General features: G+C 45.7%; 1 protein-coding gene across 1 annotated transcript; it reads right to left on the bottom strand.

Annotated features, from left to right (window-relative positions):
- Window positions 1–3,004: 3,004 nt before the first annotated feature.
- LOC125440074 (keratin-associated protein 6-2-like) lies at window positions 3,005–6,894 on the bottom strand. The gene is made up of 2 exons (XM_048509632.1): window positions 6,869–6,894; window positions 3,005–3,765 (listed from the first exon to the last, which is right to left on the bottom strand). Exon 2 carries the CDS (start codon window positions 3,747–3,749, stop codon window positions 3,378–3,380), a length of 372 nt encoding a protein of 123 aa, XP_048365589.1. The 5' UTR covers window positions 3,750–3,765; window positions 6,869–6,894; the 3' UTR covers window positions 3,005–3,377.
- Between the last annotated feature and the right edge of the window lie 7,726 nt (window positions 6,895–14,620).

The raw sequence follows: 14,620 nt of genomic DNA, 5'->3' as shown, positions 1-14,620 counted from the left end.
TTGCAAGTAGTCATGAGGAGATATCTGAAGGGTTTCCCTGTTCTTGCTGTTTTTACTTCATTACCATCCAAAGATGTTAGCTTCCATGTGGGCCCTGAGTACCGCTACAACAATGCTACAGAAAATGGATGCTTTTTTTTTGCATTGCACACCACTAAGATCCCAGTCTTTTCCAGACAATCCCCCCCCCATCTCCAGCAGCACCCCAACACCAACCTGGCAATGCTACCTCCCCATCCACTGACCTTCTTTCACCATCCCTTGATCTTCTTCCCCCAGTGTTGAGACCACACCCATTCTCACCAGTGTCAGCTTATGACTTAATCTATTCCAATTTCCTTTTCTAAAGCTCCCCTCAATGTATTTACTTCTTTCCTTTCTTCTTTAGGTCTGATCTTCTGACTGCCAACAATCATGCCATACCTTCCTCTGGATCCCCATAGACTTTTCCAATTAGATATGTCTTTCTTGTTTCCTCTCTTTAATTTTCACACCAACCATCTGACCCTCAGGAAGATAAAAACCTGCCCTCCTTGTCCCCCTCCCCCTGGAACTAGCAGTGTGGGAGACACTAATGTTTGGTTAGATTGGATTGGATACAGTGGTGGGATCCAAAAATTTTAATAACAGGTTCCCATGTTGGTGGGATTCAAACAGTGGCGTAGCACCAATGGGGCTGGGCGGGGCACAACGGGGGCATGACCAGGCATTCCGGGGCGGGGCTGTGGCAAGGACGCAGCCGCTGCGCTGGTCCTTGGGTGGGAAACGAATGCACACAGGCGCAGGTTGCCACGCACGCCGGTGCACCTCCTGCTAGACTGCTTCAAGTTCTGCGCGCTACTGCTGAGAGGAGGGGCGTAACTAAGGCAAAAATCACGTGGCAAAATCACCAATTAGTAACCCCCTCTCGGCACACGCAAATAATTAGTAACCTACTCTCGGGAACCTGTGAGAACCTGCTGGATCTCACCTCTGATTGGATATTAATGATTTTCAAATGGACATTATTATTTGTTGTTTTGAGCGACTTCAATAAAATGCTATTGTTTAATGTTGACTCTGAGCTCACCTGCTTTCTTTCTTTCTTTCTTTCTTTCTTTCTTTCTTTCTTTCTTTCTTTCTTTCTTTCTTTCTTTCTTTCTTTCTTTCTTTCTTTCTTTCTTTCTTTCTTTCTTTCTTTCTTTCTTTCTTTCTTTCTTTCTTTCTTTCTTTTGGGGGCAGAATATTTGGTAAAGAGATTGAAGAGTCTGTCTGGTGAAGCACCAGACTCCCCCCTTTTCCCCCCTGGATGCCCATTCAGCTTTTTCATATCTGGGAACACACAGGCCAAAACACCAGTCCACTTAGCTAGTGCTAAGGACTGGAGGAAACAAAGTTTGAGGTCGTTTCCCCACTTACCGTCTGCTGCGTGCTACTCTCCCCAAGTAGCTCGGGTTCCCGCGGCACTCCCCACTACAGGGGCGGCGACAACGCAGCCGCCCCTACACTGCCGCTCTGGCGCCCCCTCAGCGCGCGTCATTCCTGGCGCTTCTCAAAATGGGGCCTTTGCGCGGGGTCGTGGGGAAGCCCGAGAGCGCCCCAGAAATGATGCGTGCTGACAGTAGCGCGCAGCAAAGGGTGGTTGAGGTAAGCGGGGAAACGACCTGAATTTACACCTCACTTTTGCCTCATGTAAGGAGTGTCAAGGCAGCTTACAAACTCCTCTTCCCTTCCTTTCCCCACAACAGACACTTTGGAAGGTAGGTTGGGCTTAGAGAGTTCCGAGAGAATTGTGACTAGCTGAAGGTCACCCAGCAGGCCTCATGTGGAGAAGTGGGGAAGCAAATCCAGTTCAGAAGATCGGCACTTGATGCTCACATGAAAGAGCAGGGAATCAAAACTGGTTCTCCAGATGAGAATTCACTACTTTGAATCACTGCACCACGCTCGTGAGCACCTGTAGCGGAATAGCACCTTTGGGGGAATACTTGAGAGTACAGATTAACACATAGATCTTCTCTAGGTAACAATCATGATTGCAAACCAGCAAATTGTGATTTGAAATATATGTAACACTTTGCTCAAGGTGTTCATTGTAGAAGAAGGCCAAGAATCATGTGGTACCTTTTCCCACAATTATTGAGCATGTCTATTAGGAGTGCTGTTTTTAGACTACTGTTTAAGTTCCTGGGTGTTATGATTAGAGAGGATTTGACCTGGGGTGTTCAGACTGCCGCGGTGGTTAGGAAGGCCCAGCAGAGATTGTATTAGCTGAGACTTTTAAGAAAACAACAACTGAATGAAAAACTGCTGGTGACCTTCTACCGCTGTGCCATAGAGAGTGTCCTGACATACTGCATCTGTCCATGGTTTGCCAGTTGCACAGTGGCAGATAGGAAGGTGCTCCATAGGGTGATTACTACTGCCCAGAGAATTATTGGATGCCCTCTCCCCTCTATAATTCCCGCTGCTTAAGGAAAGTTCAGAATATTCTGAAAGACCCGTCTCACCCTGGGTGACTCTTTTTTAAAAAAAATATTACCTTCTGGCAGACGTTAAAGGATCATAAAAACAAAGACAACAAGGCTCAGAGACAGCTTCTATTCTAGAGCTGTGGCTATGCTGAACTCCATGGTGTCGTGTTGACGTGGCTGTGGTTGTGTAGGGACGGTTGGAAGGGGGATTGTGGAAAATGGGGTGTGAGGACTGCAGAAATGTGCATCAGGGTATGTTTGTATTTTCGTTGTGCGTGCACCATGACATTAACATTTATCTTATCTTATTGTTATGGAGAAACATTATTTTAGTTAATTTGATTCTTCTGCTAAGGGAATCAGATATTTGCACAGGATTTCTTCTCTCAGTACTACAAATACAACTAATAGCCTTCCCCTCCTATCAACCCTCCACTGAAGACACTGATTGCCTTTCATCAATGTGAGGCAGAGAAGATATGTTTTCCCACCTTGGTATTTCTTTAAAAAAATCAGACATGGATAGCCAGAGAAACCTTGAGAGGCAATTTTGATGCAAAGAAAGCTTTTAATGTGGATAACAGAGAGAACTACAAGAAATGAGCAAATACAGACTTTAAACCAAAATATACAAAACAGAAAACTGAAAGATGTTTACATTGTCAAGATATCCTGCAGAAGAAGAAAAAAACAGAAGTGATTCGTGGACTTGCAGGTAGTGTCCATTAAAATTGACCAATTGAAGACAATGTGATGTGAGCAAAAGCAAGCACAGGACTGATTTAGAGAAATGGTGAGCTCACAATGATAACCATAGGAAATCTTTAGTGTTCAGCATTTCGGTGGATGGGGTGTGGAAATCAGTTAGAGAGTCATTGGGTGCATGTCACCATTTACCATTGCACAGGAAGTCCACTCTAGCATTTAGCAGGGACCGTCGATGCTGCTGCAGCTGTACCTTCGAGTGAGAGGGTAGCACACTCCAGAACCGTAGCTGCAAGGGTCATAACAGATGCTGCCACGCCTGGATCCGTACCCCCATCCGTAACGCCGGCCGTAACCATAGCCCCCATAATATTGTGGTGGGAAGCAACCACGGCCATACCCGTAACCGCCATAATAGATTGGTGGGTAGCAGCTACGGCTGTAACCACCCCAGTAGGTCTGGGGGTAGTAGCTACGGCCATAGGGTGGGTAATAGGAGATGCATTTTCCAGAGTCTCCATAGCAGCTGCCAGAAGAGAAACTTCCACGGCGGCATGGGTCCCAGGATTGCTGGTGTCTGTAGAGGCTCATTTTGTTTATGGTCAAGCTAGATTTGAAATGAAACGACATTGAAGAAATGTAAGAGATTTGCATGTCTGAACTGGAAACTTCAGTTGTGACTAGTAATGAACACCAGAGAACAACTGAATGTTACTTTACTCACTTCTGGTGACATTTTGGCCCCTTTCGCACATGCAGAATAATGTGTTTCCAATCCAGTTTCGCAATGGTTTGCAAGTGGATTTTGCTATTCCGCAAAGCTTCAAAGAGCATTCAAAATGGATTGAAAGCTTTGGTATTGACCTTTAAAGCCATTCGCGGCCTTGGCCCTGCGTATCTGAGGGACTGTCTCTCCCTATACCGCCCTTCTAGGCCCCTCCACTCATCGGAGGCGGACCTACTGGTGATCCCTGGCCCCAAGACGATCTGGCTGGCCTCTACAAGGGTCAGGGCTTTTACGGCTCTGGCCCCTACCGGGTGGAACAGGCTTCCAGGTGAGATCAGGGCCCTGCGGGACTTACAAAGTTTCCGCAGGGCCTGCAAAACGGACCTGTTCCGCCAGGCGTTTGGCCAGCCGGGATGATGTCAACTCCGCCATAAGAGCACCTGGCCTCCCGTGGGTACATAAAAGAGGGGGAGGGGTTGAAGCCATCTGTAGTTTTAGTATTTTATGTATTTTGATGTTTTAGGATGTTTTATGATGTTTTAAATTGTTTATATTGATGGACACCGCCCTCAGCCTTTGGGGAGGGCGGTATATAAATATAATACATAAATACATAAATAAAATAAATAAAAGCGCATTATTCTGCATGTGCGGAAGGGGCCTATCTGTCATCAGGACCCTTCTAGCAGACCCTCCAATATTTCAACAATTGAAATCACACTTTATCACTTGAACCAAAGAAACTTGATTCTTACTACGACGACAATAGTCGAGGGCCCTTCTTACACATTAACGGAGGCCTGGATTGCCTGGCTCTATCTTAAATTGCTCAAGCTAATTTACTTTTATAAAATAATTTAATGATACTTAAAGGAGTGTCTTGCACTTAACCCTGTTGTTATAAAATAGTTGAAAGTTCAGCACCTTCAGCAGTGTTTAATATCCGTACAATCAGATTTTGGGAAGAAACATCTTTTTGTGGTTCTGAAAATGTGGATATCTATTCTTATCCCTATGCTCATTCTTATTTTTAGTCTTATTTTCATTCTCATTCTCTTTCTTAAACCTATTTCTATGCTTTATTCATAGCATGTCTTGGCTGACAAGATACAAAGTAGATTACACAGTAGTAGAAGAAGTGTTTAGACTTATGTCCCATTTTTCTCAATAAGGAGTGTCAGAATGGTTTACAAACTCCTTCTCCCCACAACAAACATATTGGGAGGTAATGAAAGGAAGAGAGAGTTCTCAGAGAACTGTGACTAGCCCAAGGTCACCCAGCCGACTTCATGCGTAGGAGAAGGGAAACAAACCCAGTTCACCAGATTAGAGTTTGCTGCTTGTTTGGAGGACTTTGGAATCGTACCTGGTTCTCCAGATTAGAATCCACCATTCTTAACTACTACCCTATGCTGTATAAATCAAGTACAATCAACAGCATGAAACATCCAATGAACACCACAATAGGGTTTAGACTACAGAAATCTGAGGTCAAACAGGAATCTGAAACAAGAATGAGCTTTTAAACATGCAGTATAGAAACCACCTACAATTCAGAATTTACTTACTGTGGTAAGAAGCAGTTTTGTAGTAGAGGTCACACCTCTTTCCCCTTACCAATGCAATTTTTGAGCACAGTGTATAATCCTATTAACCAGCGCAAAAAGCCCTCTTGAATAACTGTGTTTTGTATAGTTGGTAGAAAGCCAGAAGAGTGGGACTCTTCCTAAACAGTTTAGGGATGCCTTCCATAAGACCAGGTGCTCAGGAGCAGCAGCAGCAGAAGGCCATTGCTTTCACATCCTGCATGTGAACTCCCAAGGGCACCTGGTGGGCTACTGCAAGTAGCAGAGTGCTGGACTAGATGGACTCTGGTCTGATCCAGCAGGCTAGTTCTTAAGTTCTTATAAGGTTGGAGCCACAACACAGAATACACAATATAACCCCTAAATTGATGCTGGGATGACCCTCACTTGTTATGCCCCACAAATATGATTTATGCCCCTGTTTGAGCCTAATTAAAGATTGCCAACTGGAAATCTGCTAGCTGATTTCCTGGCAACTGAGATCAGTTCACCTGGAGAAAAGGTCACTTGGGAAGGTGGACTGTATGGCTTTACATCCCATTGAAGTTCCTCCTCACCAAACCCAAACACTTCAGGTTCTAACTCTCAAATTGCCAGGCATGTCTCACTCCACAGCTGGCAACTCTAGCCTAACTACCTTTCTCGCATGCTTACTTTTCTTTTATGGTCTTACTTTAGATAAAGACACCCGGCTATAAGAACATAAGAACATAAGAACAAGCCAGCTGGATCAGACCAGAGTCCATCTAGTCCAGCTCTCTGCTACTCGCAGTGGCCCACCAGGTGTCATTGGGAGCTCACATGCAGGATGTGAAAGCAATGGCCTTCTGCGGCTGTTGCTCCCGAGCACCTGGACTGTTAAGGCATTTGCAATCTCAGATCAAAGAGGATCAAGATTTATGGTAGCCATAAATCCACTTCTCCTCCATAAATCTGTCCAAGCCCCTTTTAAAGCTATCCAGATTAGTGGCCATCACCACCTCCTGTGGCAGCATATTCCAAACACCAATCACACGTTGCGTGAAGAAGTGTTTCCTTTTATTAGTCCTAATTCTTCCCCCCAGCATTTTCAATGAATGCCCCCTGGCTCTAGTATTGTGAGAAAGAGAGAAAAATTTCTCTCTGTCAACATTTTCTACCCCATGCATAATTTTATAGACTTCAATCATATCCCCCCTCAGATGTCTCCTCTCCAAACTAAAGAGTCCCAAACACTGCAGCCTCTCCTCATAAGGAAGGTGCTCCAGTACAAGAGGAGAACATTCAGAGACATCAGGAAAAGAAAAAATTGAGACTGCAGGAACCTGTCTTGCAAGGCTCAACCGCCAAGCCAAAACTGTTTTGTCACAGAAGAATGTGAAGATGCACTAACACAACTGGATCAGAATGGAACTTACTGGTTTTTTGAAGAACACGTCTCAAGTGTGGTTGTTGGATGATAGAGTAAAGATAGACTGTCCTTTTATACTCTCCTTGTCACAGTCTTTTGATGATGACCCGTTCTTTTGCACAATATCTTGAAACCCTAATTGTCCACCCAGGCATGCCACACTCCCTGATCTCCTAATTGAAATAATTGGCATGCCTCCGTTTTTTGGGGCTTGTTAGCCTATCAGAAGCTAATCAGCCACCGAGACCAGCCAACACCCTTTTGCTCTCTTTCATCTTAACAAACCTGTGCATGAGTTTAATACCTCCTTCAGGAAGGTAATTAATACATTTTTGACTTGTCATTTGGCATGTTGGACTAGGTGAAAAAATTCGGAAGACTTCAAAATTCCAGTGGGTTACTTCTGGTCTTCCACTGGCCATGTTCCCCACAATACTGACGATCATTTGCAGAGATGTATTTTGATCCATAAACACAAGTCTTTTCTGACTATTTTTCCGCTCACTTTGAAAAGAATACATTTTCTGTGAAAGGAAATAATTGTTCCGATTCACCTTGTGGGACTGAGGACTTTTAGCTCAGAGTTCCATGTTCAGACCAACCAATCCAGGCCTTGCTCCAATGATTATTCTGAATTGCCTCTAATAGACCCATTCTTCGTGAACTTGTTAGTTATCCTCAAAACGAGTTCTTCTCCATGCCAAATGGCCAAACCAGTTTGTCCATACACTACTGTCAGGAAAGGCAAATTAATCCAGGGGGAATTGAAGTCAGGGCACATGAATGATCCAAGCCAGTTGAAGATGATGTAGTGAGTGGAATGACTTCAGGATATAACCCGAGCTCTGGGGGTACCAATGAGCCTCCAGAGGACTGAAATTTTGGAAGGTCCAGAATGACACCAGTCACTTGAAAGTGCATTAGTCTGCATTTGCAGAAGGGGCCTGAAATCATACAACTCTGGATTAAATGAAACTCTAAGGCCCCTTCCGCACACGCAAAAATAATGCGTTTTCAAACCACTTTCACAACTGTTTGCAAGTGGATTTTGCTATTCCGCACAGCTTCAAAGAGCACTGAAAGCAGAAACTCAGTCAAGCCTTTTACAACTAGCCTCTAATTAAATTTTACAAATGGGAAAACTGTGGCTCAAACATAGAGAACCCAGAAATCTGATCACAACAATCCTACTCTGCCTTTCTCAGCAGAGAAACAACCTCATCCATCCAATAAACCTATAAACTAATTTGAGGAAATCCACAGGCCTACCTAGTTTCAAAAACACCATCCAGAAAGCCAAACAAAACACAGCAAACAGAGAACCAGCAGGATGGAAAACCATCAAAGAGTTTGGGAAACAACATTCAAATATTAAAACTGTACTGGCAATTAAACAAGCAAGAAAATATCCCTCCCCCAAAACCCCCCAAAAGCTAACACAGAAACACCAGGGCCGTTTCCGCACGGCCACGGTAGGGGTTGGGTCGGCGTCCATGACGCCCACCCAACCCCTCTGGGACCATTCGCATGAAGGGTTCCAGAACCTACCGGGAAGACGGCGCTGCGCTGCGCCGTCGTCCTGTCGACCTACCTGCTCTGCGGCCCTCCGGCACATCGCCGAGGCCCGGGGACATGCCCCCCTGCCCTCTGCGACCGCTCCAGAGTCGCAGGGCAGAAGGGGCGTGTCCTCAGGCCTCGGTGACATGCCGGAGGGCCGCAGAGCAGGTGGGTCAACAGGACATGGGGGGAGGGAAGGCAGCTTCGAGCCGCTGCCATTCGCACTGCAGCGGCTCGAAGCTGCCATTTTCCATAAACCTCGCCCGGGAAGCGAGGTAGGAAAACAGCAGCTTCGCACCACTCGGGCGGAGTGAGGTCGGTGCCCCCAGTGCGAACGGCTCCCTGGGGACGGCATTTTTGCCGTCCCCAGGGTACCATATTAGGCCAGTGCGGAAAGGGCCCAGGTAAAAAGAGCAAACACAGGAATTCAGCCATGGGAAACCTTAATAAAAAAAATCTTCACACAGCAGCAAATCCAACCAAAACAAGAACAGAAACAGCAGCAAATTAAAAAACAACACTCAAGTTGTGCAGAGGAGGGAGATTTAACCTAAAGCTTAAAAGTTCTTCCCGCAAACCTTAATACCACAACAGAAACCTTAAATCAGAAATGCAGAACTTTTAAAAAAACCACAATTATATAACTTTTAGAGAAGGGGAAGACCGAATAAAAACAAGCATTTCCCCCCTCCCCTTAAGGTAACCTTTACATTAAGGTGACCAGATTTTCACCTTTTTAAAGCGGGACACCATTGGGGGGGGTGAAAGACACGACATGCTGTGCACGAATCTGTCACGTCGGGTATATGCGCACTGCCTTCTGGGACGCTCCCCTGTTTTCCGCCCTGTCACAGGGTGGGAAACAGGAGTGCCCCAGAAGGCAGTGTGGCAGCCTTCCAAAAATCTGGACATTTAAAAAACCCCATGGGAGGTGGGACAAATTAGTCAAAAGCGGGACTGTCCCACCAAAAGCGGGACGTCTGGTCACACTACTTTACATAAACAGGTCAAAAACCTAGACCTGTAGGCAGGCTTAGCTTGGGCCTTGAGCCCAAGGCCTTTGGGCCTAAACCCTAAGACCCTTCCCTCACCACAGCCCACCTACAAGCCCAAATAGATACAAGTTAAACAAACAGCAAATAAAATTTTAAAAAGTCATTTAAAAAAAACTAAACTGGGCCAGTCAGTCAAACCCTTCAGCATCTTCTTTTCCAGGCAGGCCTCCTCTGCATGACTGTCTGTATTCCACAAAGACAGGTTCTCCAAAGACCACACAGAGGGAGGACAAATTCAAGAGAGCCAAAGGGAAATTTTGAACTTCAGCCTGGAAGACAATGGGCTGGCAAGGAACCAGCACTTAATACTGCATGGGGTCAGCCAGGCATCCAAAATTCAGAGATTTCAGATATTCCAGGGAATTAAAGCTTCTACCTTGGAAACCAACATGGCTTTCAAAGTGTAGTCAGGAAAGGAGAGGAGAGAGTGACTGACTGGGGGAGCTTTAAGCAGTCCCCCAGTCCCCAACAGAAAGCACAACACAGACCCAGCAAAAGTAGGGAAGGTGGAAGGGGAGAGGGGATTGTCTGGGGATCTGTGTCTTGAAAAAACCCCAAGCCATTTAAATGACACTCCAAGTGGCTAGCCGCTATGGAAGAGTCCATTTAAACTTTCAGTGGTCGAAATCTGATAAGCTGAATAGAGATTTGGTATATTGGGTTTTCTAAGTATTCGGCACTTTTCGGGGCGGGGGGGTTCTGTTTCTTTGTTGTTGTTTTTCCCCTTGGGTTGCATTTGGGGCTGAATAAAACCTGAAAAAAAATCTGAATTAGGGTGTGTTTACTGATTCAGCTTTATCAAATCACGAAGCCAATTATGACTGATGCCATTGGCCTAGTCCTCTTGTGAGATGGTTGGGATAACATAATGTCATTTTTGTCGGGCATGGCAATGGTCCAAGGATGAGCTTATCCAACTGGATTAAATGTTTTTGTTTGGATTCCAGTAGAGCTAGTATGATAAGGCATGTTGCGAGGCATATGCTGAGTTCTTGTCCTGCAAACATCCTTCATTCGTCTCTCATCTTGTAAACCATATTGGGCAGATTCCCTGCAGTAGAGGCTCATAAATGTTCCAAATAAATGAATAAACAACAGAAATCATAGTCTGGATTTGAAGGGTTTTTTGATTGAGGCATGATCACATTGTGATGATGCTCAGGATCTCTGTCATCAGGCCTGATTCAGATACATAAGAACCCCTAGGTGTCTAGTTGGCTTTTTTTATCAGATCATTTAATTTGTTCATTACAATTATAGTACCATCGGAAACTTTTTGCTTCCATTTAATTGTTTTAATTGCAACATCGCTATTTCTATTCTTAACACAGACTACACAAAAGCAAATTATACCATCTACTATTGTTGCTCAAGATGGTTCTGTCCCTTTTGGAGTGGAGAACTAGATGGTTCTGTCCCTTTTAGAATAAAGAACTGCCTGCATTTCAAGAGAGGGTAGCTCACAAGATCTTTTGTACCTTTGTCATGTAAGGTTTTTCTCCTAAGAAATCCACAAAAAGTCAGAGAAGTAAAATGTAAGAGTTTTTTTTTTTACTGAAAAAGTAAAAGAATAAAAATCCAAGCACAGGAATGGAAACACATAGGGAGTTCACATTGTTCAAAGATTTAGATAGAGTTGAGGGTATAGATTGGAATAGGTAAGGGGGTTTAGGGGAAAAGGCAATAATTACCTGTTCTAGAAGTGAAATGGCTGAGGACCAGAGTCCAATGACCCACACTGAGCTTCAATAGAGATACGGGATGAAAAGAAATGTTGGGGATAGTATTTTCAGACCAGCACAGGAAATACTGAATACCAACTGCCAGGTGGGCAAGAAAGTTATAAGAAAGTGTAGGCTTCTAGCCATGAGTGTTAATATTCCTAGACCAAAGGAAGCTTTCTCCGCAAAGGAGAACAAAAGTGGACACTTGGGTTGATGACTCAAGCCTGCAGAATGCCTGGAGATGATTGCATTTTGGGGTGGAACTGATACCATTACGGTTCCAGGATAATTCCAATGCAGATGAAAGTGGTCTCCCCCAGAAATTAGTCAGGAAAAGGGAGATTGGGTTAGTGCATTTGAGGAATGGCTGAAAGGAAGTTCTAATTGTGTTAAATCATTGATTATCTGCCTATTCTTTATCCAGTGAAGGGAGGGGGCTGAAGTCCCAGGGCAGGGACTAGTTTTCTCAGGCTTAGCCTTCTTCTTCCCTGATTGCGTTAGGAAAGGTGAGGCTAGTTGTGTGTATTTCCGTGCTGTCCAGGAACGTGCCCACATAAGGCCTTTTTCCTTAATGGTACTGCTGAGCCAACACAGAGGGGGACATTCATCTTGGCACTGTGTTGCTAGGATAGGTAGGGACACTGTTGTAAACACAGACCTCCCCCACCCACCATTGGTCAGGTTGGTAACATGACAGTTCCATACATGGAGACCAAATACATAAGTTGGTTATTGTGACTTTTCTGGGCTGTGTGGCCATGGTCTGTTGGCTATGGCTCCTTCTATTAGACCAGGCTGAACAGACGTCCCGCTTATGGCAGGACAGTCCCACCTTCAAACAATTTGTCCTGCGTCCCGCGGGTAATTTAAATTCTCTCAATTTTGGGGAGGCTGCTGCACTGTCTTCTGGGGCGCAAGGCAGTGCGGCAGCCTCCCGTGCGCGCGGCCACAGGAGCACGGCTTTCTGGGGCTTGCCATTTCCCACCCTGTGACAGGACGGGAAACGGCAGCGCCCCAGAAGGCAGTGCGCACCTGCGGCTGTGCGTGCATGCGCGCGAGTGCACAGCCGCCTACCCCCCATCCCAGTTCACAAAGGTGACCATCTGGTCACCTTATATTAGACCCAAATCTATGGCTGGCATATTCAGAGGCCTTTCATGGTAAGATGTGTTTTCCATCCTGCTTCTGTTTCATCCCTAGTAAAAAAGTTTGTCCATATGCAGGGGGTTTTTTTTGTTAACATCCATTGGTTCTAATTTTACATTTGTTGTTCTGAAATTTCATGTGGTGCAGAACTTAATTCCTTCTTTATTCCAGTTTTTCTGGGAAAATAGTTATATGTAAATATGTAAATGAGGATTTGGCATAGAAGCTATTTTATACATTCTCATTCCTATTACCATGAATCATGTGTATGTTTATAACAAGATGTAAAAAATAATGAATATGAAAGGGTTGTTGTGGTTAAGAGTGGCAAGCTCCAATGTGGAGAATCCAGTTTGTTTCCCCACTCCTCCACATAAGGCCTGCAGGGCGACATTAAGTTACTCATGCTTTTCTCCGAACTCTCTCAGCCCTACCTACCTCACAAAGTGTCGTCAGGAGTGGAAAGGAACGATTTAGTCATTATCTCACTTGAAAGTTCATGCTTCATGTCAGACATACAGTGGTGTAAAATTGAATTGATCTCTACGGGGAGCAAAATACATTTGAAACCAACCCCCCCTCCTCCCAGAAGATTCAGGAAAAAATGAGAATGCGGAAAGCCCATAGTTATATTTAAGGGACAGATATGCAGCAGAACATTTGAGAGATATTGACTATCTTTTTTATCCCCAATACTTTGCAGGGGCTGGGGACTGCAAATACTTCAAATTATATGTCATTCTCCAACCCAAAACCTGCCCACAAAACAGTTTTCTAAACTGGTGTCATTCTCCTCGCTGGACCATCCAAAATTTCAGCCCTCAGGAGGCTCATTTATTTGTCCAGAGCTTGGGTTATATCCCAAAGTACATCATGTTGAACAGGCTTGGATCATTCATGTGTCCTATCTTCAGTTCTCCCTGGATCAGTTAGCCTTTCCTGACACTCGATGGTGTACTGGGCCTAAATGGTGCCCGGGAACATGACCGCCTCCCTGAGGCACCATCTGCCTGGCTCCCCATGCCCCACTTAGGGGGGGGGCAGCAGGGAGGACAGGGGAAGGTGGGACTCAAGGGAGGGCTGAAGCCAGCTGCAGGAAGTCTGGGAGGGCAGGGCGCCTTGGTGGCCAGCCCAGGCAGGTGCTGCCACTGCCCCCCACAGACCCCGGCCTCCCTGCAGACTGGTTCCTGCTCTCCCCAGGGCCTGGGGAGGGCAGAAGCTGGCCTGCAGGGAGCCCGGGAGGGCAGGATGCCATGACGGCTGTCCCAGGTGGGCACAGCCACCTGCATACCCTGCCTCCCTGCAGTCCAGCTCCTGCTCTCCCCATGGCCTGGGTAGGGCAGAAACCAGCCTGAAGGAGGCTGGGAGAGGGATGGGATGCTGTGGTGTGCACCTGAGGACATGGGATAACCCATGTCCCCATTAGTGGTATGCCACTGATGACAGTAGTGCATGGACAAACTGGTTTGGCCATTTGGCATGGAGAAGAACTTATCCCCAGTTTAGAAGAAGAAGAAGAAGAGTTTGGATTTATATCCCCCCTCTCTCTCCTGCAGGAGACTCAAAGGGGCTTACAATCTTCTTTCCCTTCCCCCCTCACAGCAAACACCCTGTGAGGTAGGTGGGGCTGAGAGAGCACCGAAGAACTGTGACTAGCCCAAGGTCACCCAGCTGGCGTGTGTGGGAGTGCCCAGGCTAATCTGAATTCCCCAGAGGAGCCTCCACAGCCCAGGCGGCAGAGCTGGGAATCGAACCCGGTTCCTCCAGATTACATACACGAGCTCTTCACCTCCGACGCCCCCGCTGCTCACCAGCAGAGGGTAAGACCAAGTTCATGGAGAATGGGTCCATTAGAGAGGGTTCAAAATAATCATTGGAGCAAGGCCTGGATTGGTTGTCTGAACACGGAAATCTGAGCTAAAAGCCCTCAATCCCACAAGGTCAATCAGGAAAAATTATTTCCTTTCACAAAAATGTTGTTCTTTTCAAAGTGAGGGGAGAAACAGTAATGTCAAAAAAAAGACTTGTGTTTATGGATCAAAATACACCTCTGCAAACGATCAGAAGAATTGTGGGGAATATGGCCAGTAGAAGACCAGAGGTAACCCGCTAGCATTTTGAAGTCTTCCCAAGTGTTTTACCGAGTCCAACATGCCAAATGACGAGTCAAAAATTTATTAATTCCCTCACTGAAGGAGTTACCAAAGTTCGTTAAGATGAAAGAGAGCAGAGAGGTGTTGGTTCTTTTCGGCTGCTGAGTGGCTTTCGATAGGTTAA

Source organism: Sphaerodactylus townsendi, linkage group LG01, assembly GCF_021028975.2.
Source record: "Sphaerodactylus townsendi isolate TG3544 linkage group LG01, MPM_Stown_v2.3, whole genome shotgun sequence".
NCBI lineage: Eukaryota > Metazoa > Chordata > Lepidosauria > Squamata > Sphaerodactylidae > Sphaerodactylus > Sphaerodactylus townsendi.
The sequence above is the reverse complement of the archived record's forward strand: the minus strand, read 5'-3'. Positions and strand labels throughout refer to the sequence as shown.